Source organism: Dendropsophus ebraccatus, chromosome 3 (assembly GCF_027789765.1).
Source record: "Dendropsophus ebraccatus isolate aDenEbr1 chromosome 3, aDenEbr1.pat, whole genome shotgun sequence".
Lineage (NCBI taxonomy): Eukaryota > Metazoa > Chordata > Amphibia > Anura > Hylidae > Dendropsophus > Dendropsophus ebraccatus.
This window is the reverse complement of record NC_091456.1, coordinates 189,194,931-189,202,973: the sequence shown is the minus strand read 5'-3', so window position 1 is coordinate 189,202,973 and position 8,043 is coordinate 189,194,931. Positions and strand designations below refer to the sequence as shown.

The following is an 8,043-nucleotide window of genomic DNA, read 5'->3' as shown; positions in this document are numbered from 1 at the left end:
TATGGCATGGTGGGAAGCCACATACATTTTTTCCCCTACTAATCCATTTTTGGACCACATCAAGTGGTATGGTCGCTTTATTGATGATCTTTTGTTGATATGGGAAGGGGACCCTGCCAACATTGCAACATTCATTGAATACATCAATAAGAACGATTTAAATCTTTCTTTTACTCACCATCACCATCCCACAAACATGTCCTTTTTAGACATAAATCTCATCACATCCATGTCAGACACCAATGTCAGCACATCTATGTACAGGAAGCCCACAGCTGGAAATACCATATTACATGCGTCCAGCCAACACCCACAACACACCATCCGAGCAATACCCGTTGGTGAGCTTACTCGCATAAAACGCATCTGTTCTGATGGGACAGAATACAACACCCAATGTGAATTGGCGTCTAAGCGATTACGCGCCAGGGGTTATGGGAAGCACCTCCTAAATAGAGCCAAAAAAATAGTGGACAAGAAAAATAGGAAGTCCCTGTTACATGAACACAACGATAATTCTCCAAATTCTCCAAAACCCAAAAAAACAAATAAAGATCCACAACAACCTCTTACATTTTCCACTACTTTTTCTCCAGAATATCCCGAAATAGTGAGAATCTTAAATAAAAACTTATCTATTTTAAGACAGGATGATATTCTTACAGAAATATTGGAGCAAGGCCACAGATGTGTGTCGCGTAAGGGTAAATCGCTGGGGGACATGCTTTCTCCCAGCATGTATTGTGCCCCTAAAACTGGCGTCAGACAACGCCTTAGGGGGAATTTCAGGTGTGGCCTCAGTCGTTGCCAGGTATGTGTTCACACTAGCACTAAAAAACGCTACACTGATAGCACAAATTCTAAATCCTACGAGATTACTGATTTTATTAACTGTGAGAGCAACCATGTGATTTACATCATTGAATGCACCGAATGCAATCTCAAGTACATCGGTTGCACTATCAGAAAGCTCAAAAATCGCATCAGTGAACACATCGCCGGCATACGCAAAGGCACCTCCACTAATTCATCAGGAGCAGTTAAACATTTTTTGGAATCACATAACGGCAGTTTGGCAACATTTGGTTTCTATGGCATTATTAAAGTTAACAACCCACACAGAGGAGGGGACTGGCGCAAGATGTTGCTTCACAAGGAAGCCGAAACAATCTTCCGCCTTGACACACGCAGACCCAGGGGCATGAACTACAAAAATGATTTACTGTTTCATTACTTATAATATTATCATACTCGCCCTGTCTGCCCAATGAACCCCATATGTATAGGGTATCCTGGATCCCAAAGGGTTAAAATACTCACCATTGGATCCACCCCCATACACCACGACGTAACTTCCGCATATTGGATGTCTCCTTGCTTTTAAATTGATCTGTTGTTTGCACATAGCTAGACCATGATTAAGCGCAACTGCGTGAAACGCGTAGGTCCGCTATGTGACATCTATTTTTAATGCATTTATTAAAAGTTAAGTTTTAGTTTATCGTCAGGAGTGCCGGAATCCACTACCTTCTTTCTCCACCCACGTCTTGTAATCAGTGCCTGGCCAGCACCGGACTACCGTGCACCCTCCTCCACACACGCTTGCTGCAAGAAAGAACCACACCTAGGTGAGCTGAATCTCAATCTACCGTTTCTTTTTTCATTCTAGATGCTACTGAGTGCTGACTGTGGTGACATGTAATTTTAATCCAGCAACTAATGTTTCATACTTTTAATAACCAGAGGTTAATAAGTTACTTTATTAGTGGGAGCCAGTCAGGTTTTTTTTTTGTTTTGGGGCCACTTATGGCTATATGTGTGTATATATATATATAATTTTTTTTAGGTTTCACCTACTATTGGGAATACACAAGGAGGGGGCATTTACCATATGGATCCTTTACAGCACATGTCCATGGATCCTCTATGTGGGGACTGTATGAGGTGATATTAGTCTTTGTACAGTAGATTTTAGTCAGTAAGTGGTGATGTTCAGTATGTGGAGGTAATATTGTACTATGTAATCTGGTACTGATGGTATTATTGGTTTTAGTATACTGGATTTGGTCAGTAACAGTATGGCGGTAACAATGGTGGTCAATGTGTAATGGTAATTCTTGCCTATTGGTATTATTGGTCAGTATACAAAATTTGCCGTCTTGAAATTATTTTTAGCCTAAATAGGCGTTCTGTGGATAGCAGATCAGTCTAACTGGTCACTGATGAGTGAGGTGCAGCGCCCCAGACCCCCACTCATCAATTGCTCAGTGTCCAGGCTACACAGTGAGTGGGGCCGGAAGCAGCCAGTCTGTACACTGTAGTGGTGGCGGCCTATAACTGCAGCACTGCTACACAGTACAGAGACAGAAGCTTCCCACAACATTTTCTGTATTATCTGTAATTCCAGTCGTGACCATACAATCTATAGCCATGCTGCACTCACATCATCGTCTTATAACTTGTTACCGTACCGGCCACTGGGCCTGTGTGTTCTGAAACGCCAGGGCCGATTTACAGTCCTAGTCCGGCCCTGATGGAAGAAATAGGTTATCATAACTAGATCCAGATGTGACATATACATAGATATAATAAACTTTGTAAATTACATTAAAACAAAACAGCAGCTGAAAAACAAAGGTGGAGATTATCAAGCAAATACAAAATACATTACATAATATCAATGGAGAACTATCGAAGGTAATGGGGACCATATAAACATCTCATTAGGACAAAGATGGAGGATTCCATACTAACTATACATAACTATAACACATTACAGGAAGGACAAGTAACAAGCTGCCAGTGTCCGGGGAGGACTACAACCATTATTACTACTACAGATGTGACACTACTGCCCTGTAGTTACTGCCTCCTCCCTACTCCCTTTCCTGTGGATGATACAACATCGGCCGTTCTCCAATCCTCAGGACCTCTCTATCTGTAGCTGATTACCAGATAATGCTGTGTGTATGGTGTATTGTACATTATATATTAGGGGTATACCCGGGGAAGAGACGCCCGTCTGGTACTCTACATTTCTACACCTTGTTGTAGTTCGGGTTAGTAGTCGCCCTCACTGGGGTTTTACAATGACAAATATACAGGAACTTATCTATTGATTAGTAAAACCTTCAGGTTTGGAATAAAATTGACATAATTCAGATCCAGTCCATGATTTTCCTCAGTAGATTGGAGATTCTGAGACAATTTTATCCGACTCATCATCAGGTTGTAATATATTAATACCAATGTATGGAAAAATAGTAAACCCCTCATAAAGCGGCTAAAACCCAATCCAGACCCTACACCACACGTCTCCGCTTCATATACTTCCAAACCTCCTCCTATCCCACAAATAACCAGTGCGCCTCCCATCCAGGATCATCCAGAAACCTCTCTCCACTGAATCCTCTATTACTATTAACTTTTGCTAAACTTTTCTACAAATTCTGACACAATCCTCTTCCCCATCCCTGTCTGCAATGTATTATGTGACTAGTATATAGTGTGCTGGGATGTTAGTGCAGCATGTAGGATGATGTATAGTTTCACAACCAACATCTTAGTGGTTAAAAAAGTAACTTTAAACTATGCAGCAAAGTGTGTTAGATATTCCCCCATATTAATACCAGGTAAAGGCTTTCCCTTTGTTGCCCAAGATCTGTATCTAAATACCCTTGACCAGGATAATACTACTTCCTGGAACCCCGGACACTAACAGGGAACAAAGGAGATGGTAAAAACAAATATCAGATAGGTGGAGAATATTATTAACTCATTCCAATAAATTATTTACTTACCTGATTCATGGAGATGAAGCCGCCATCAGTTTCCATAAAGATGCTCGGAAAAATGGTTTCCCTTCATCCAATTTCCACTTCTGCCCCGAGATAGACCGATACTTCGTCATCTATGAACATTAATGGAGATTGAGTGATGTCCGTCCCATGGTCTGGATGCTCCTCACCATGACAACTGCCAGAGGTCAAATGCCAAGACTCCACACCAAGGACTGATGTGGTAGAGACGTTGCTGTTATGGACGTCTGCTGGACCAGATTCCTCAGCTGAATCGTTGTCCATTGAATCTGCTCCTTCAATTTCTGAGAAATTCTCCTTCCAGCATTCATCCTGAAACACCAACACCTCAGTGCATTTGCTCCTTTTCTTACAGTCTATGGCTAAGAGACCGCTCAACATTCTTAGTACGCCAGGTGGAAGTCCCCTCCATGGAGACGGTGGGTCCATTCTTCCACTGTTCTGCCACTCAACAAAATTACAGAATTCTTCATCAGTGGGATCTGCTGACTGCCACGGAGCGTCGCCGGTCAGCAAGTTGTATAGAAGAACCCCAAATGACCAGACGTCCAGAGACGAGTCGATGACTAACGGACTGTGGTCGGAAACTTGGCTCATCTCTGGCGCCATAAATGAGGTGGTGCCTGAACTTTTGATAGTTGTTAATCCCTTGACCTGCGAAAGTCCAAAGTCTGTAATTTTGATAAGGTGGCAGTCCTTATGGAACACCAGGATGTTCTCTGGTTTTATGTCTAGATGAACCAGCTCCTTACTCTCCATGAAGTCCAGGGCACTGGCGATCTGAACCGCGCATCTCTTTACGATGTCTTCTGGGAGTCCTTCCTAAAAAAAAATTGAGAAGGAAATTAAGTCAACACAATGGAAATAATACTACAGTCAGGAAGGAAATTTGGGGCTTGAGGTTATTCAGTGATTTCTACTTACATTAGGTGGAATCATTTCAAAAAGATCTCCGTGTGGTGCCAGCTCCTGGGTGTATCCGAAATAGTCTCCGGTCTTGAATCCAACGCCACTTATGCAAATAATATTGGGATGGGATGAGAGGAAGAAGCATGTACTAACCTCCTTAAGGAAGGAGAACTTTGTAGTCTTCCTCCTATGCAGGAGCTTCATGGCCAATTCTTGACCTATTAATAAAAAGAACACAATGAATTGTACATACATCATATAGGTCACCTATAGATCTTTCTTACCTGCCCTCCTGAAATGATTCCATTATATATCATTAAATAAAGTATCATGTCCTGTGAACCATTTGATACATTTGCCCCATTTCTACCATTTGTGCACAATCTTAATCCAATACATGGTAAGCACAATAAGGAAGATTTAGTAAATGTATCTAAACCATGGAGATTATTTCACACCATTATGTTGAGGTTTCTCTATAGCTATAATGATTGATCATTCACCACACTGACCTGTCTTCTTCTCCTTCACCATAAGAACATATCCATAGCCGCCGTGTCCAATTTCCCGGATTATTTGATATGTCTTCTGTAGATCTATCTTCTGCAGGTTCTGGGAGGCCACAGAGACCAGACCCTCCATGATGGAATGTACATTACCAGAAGCCATTGCGTCCTGTACAATGTATAGAAAATGTTATCATTGTCATTATGTTTTCCATTAATCTGACCTACACAAACCCAAGGCCCACATATACATGACATCTCTAGCAATAATTAAAATAAAAATAAAACACATAAGCATCTTATAAGTGATTTGTCCCTATAGTAATATTAGCCCAACATAATATAGGAGAAACAAACAAAATAATATATAGCAGGTGATGAAAAGTAAAACAAAATAATTTTATAACAGTAAATAATTTTAAAGTAAATAAGAGAAGACATTATATTAGAAATTACCTTGGAGAAATCGATGGGAATATAGGAACAAAAGAAAAATCCTTCACCAATAGCGAAGTATCAGGTAGGTAGAAGTCGTCTCTGGAAGCAGAGGAGGTGACTGACCTGAGGAGGTGGGGACAGGTTTATATGGGGAGGGAGATGAAGAACAAGGGGCAATGAGCTCGCTGATTGGCTGAGAGACAATGGGCAAGTTTAATGTGTATTGAGAGACAATGGGCAAGTTTAATGTGTATTGAGAGAATTTACATTTCAATAGTGTTCTACAGGCTGAAGTCCAAGGAGATGTAAAGTGTGGGGGTTGAACCCTAGACAACCCCTTCCTTATAAATATATTATAGGAGGGTTTAGGCTATGCTTTTATATTTAAAAAAATATATATCGCTTTTATCAGTATAATAACCAATATATTACATACTACTCCTGGGACGGCCATGGGGTCGACATTCACCCCAGGTTAAACAACAACCCAATATTCTTAGGTATTGTTATATGTAGTGACATCTTTAATGTGTTTTGGTCTATATTATAGTATAACTGTACATAGTATTAATATAAAAGTTTTCTATTTGTAGTGGAAGGAATATTTGATATTCTGGACATTTGAAATTAATCAGAGAATATTCACGCACTGCAGATTTGTTGTAAAAACTTTTTCACCATCCTCTAGATGTGAATGGGGCTCATAGAGATCTGTCATGTAAGAATCTATCCCTACCATTAGCTTCATTAATATATAGACAGTCTGCACTTTCCCATTACATTGGTTTCATTGATCTCCCGCTAATTCATCACATTTTAGTCACAATGTGATCTGTGAGATGAAGTTTCTGGATTAAATCTGTTATTTTTCTCTAATTCTCTTAATAATTTGTGAAGCTTATTGAAGAGATCAATGACACATCGGGAAATATATGACGCTCTAGATCTGTAGCTATACTATAGGGAAGGGGAAAAGTGACCTATAGAACATCCCCTGCTGTATCCTGTACATAGTACAATGTCCACACAGTAATGTAATATACAGATTATGTCTCATCCTTCTATTTCTAACAATGCAACTTTATACTTTAGGGGTTTATGTGTTATTGGGGTTTGTTTTGTACTTTGTGACCCCATATAACACCATATAAAACTAACTTATAATGTAATAAAAAAAAAAAAAACCTTCAGCCTTTCCTTCTGCAGACATCTCCCCATTAGCAGCACAATGGCGGCTCCTCCGGGGTGGGGTGTGATCAGTATCGGGGGAGGCAGGGAGTTTCCCTCCTTTATTCCATCTCATTACCATGATAACCCCCGATCCTGCTTCTATTGTCTCTGGAAGGAACCCTCCCTTCTATACTGACTCCTCAGCCCAGCACTACAGAGAGGCCTCCATGTATATCAATCACTATGTATACAGGTATATGAAGGCTTAGATTTATACTATCACATGTAGCAGAGCGGATGAGGTTATGAAATAGTTAATGATGTACTACATGAAAACTCACTCCATGATTAGAAATCCTACGATAACCAATGAGCCGAAACTGTGATCTGTTATCCAGTAATATCATGTATATCTCCGGTTCTATGAAACTATAGGAAGAAATATTTCATCTCTATCTCTTATTCTTAAATTTATCTTCTATTTTTGTCATTTAATGAAAGTCTTAATGAAATCATTTCCCCATCTGGTTCTATAACCTCTCCCGGAGCTCCGGCCTCTACAATGATTTGTATCTATAAGTCACTTCATGGTTATGAAGCCGTATCCTCATTCCCTGTGGGATGTGCACGGTATAACTCGTCTAGAAGAAAACATTCATATCCTCTTTTTAGTTATTTAAATTTAAAAAAATTGTCCTGTAAAATGTTTTACATTCTCCAGTATCCTATAAAAAGTTTCCCTATATCTTCTACCAGGACAATGGAAAAATGTTAAACACAAAAAATTCAATATAATGACATCTCCTTTATTATATTGTACATTTTCTGGAGTATTTATCATGCTATTAGGCTGGGTTCACACCATGTTTTTACGGTCATCTTTTTTCAACCGTTTTTGCAAAAACAGATGGCAAAACGGAAAGATTTTTGTGCAGCTGTTTTGATCTTTTTTTTTTTTTTTACGTCCATTATAAAAAAAAAAAAAAAAAACTGATCAAAACGTGTACGTTACAACTGATGCGTTTTGATGCTTTTTTTATACTGAAGTCAATGGAAAAATGGATCAAAACATTTGTTTTTCTGTCTTTTTTTTTACGTCCAAATCAACTTGTTTTCATATGAAAACTATTCTCCCATTGACAACGCTAAGTTATCCAAATGGTTTTTAAAATATTTCATAAATTTTTGCAATTTTCATGAGA

The 8,043-nt window shown here is 39.4% G+C and overlaps 1 protein-coding gene across 1 annotated transcript; it reads right to left on the bottom strand.

Moving 5' to 3' along the window:
- Nucleotides 1-3,863: 3,863 nt before the first annotated feature.
- On the bottom strand, nt 3,864-5,396 carry LOC138786603 (serine/threonine-protein kinase SBK1-like). Its single transcript, XM_069963583.1, has 3 exons — nt 5,240-5,396; nt 4,743-4,945; nt 3,864-4,640 (listed from the first exon to the last, which is right to left on the bottom strand). The coding sequence occupies exons 1-3, from the start codon at nt 5,394-5,396 to the stop codon at nt 3,864-3,866; spliced, it is 1,137 nt and encodes a 378-aa protein (XP_069819684.1).
- Between the last annotated feature and the right edge of the window lie 2,647 nt (nt 5,397-8,043).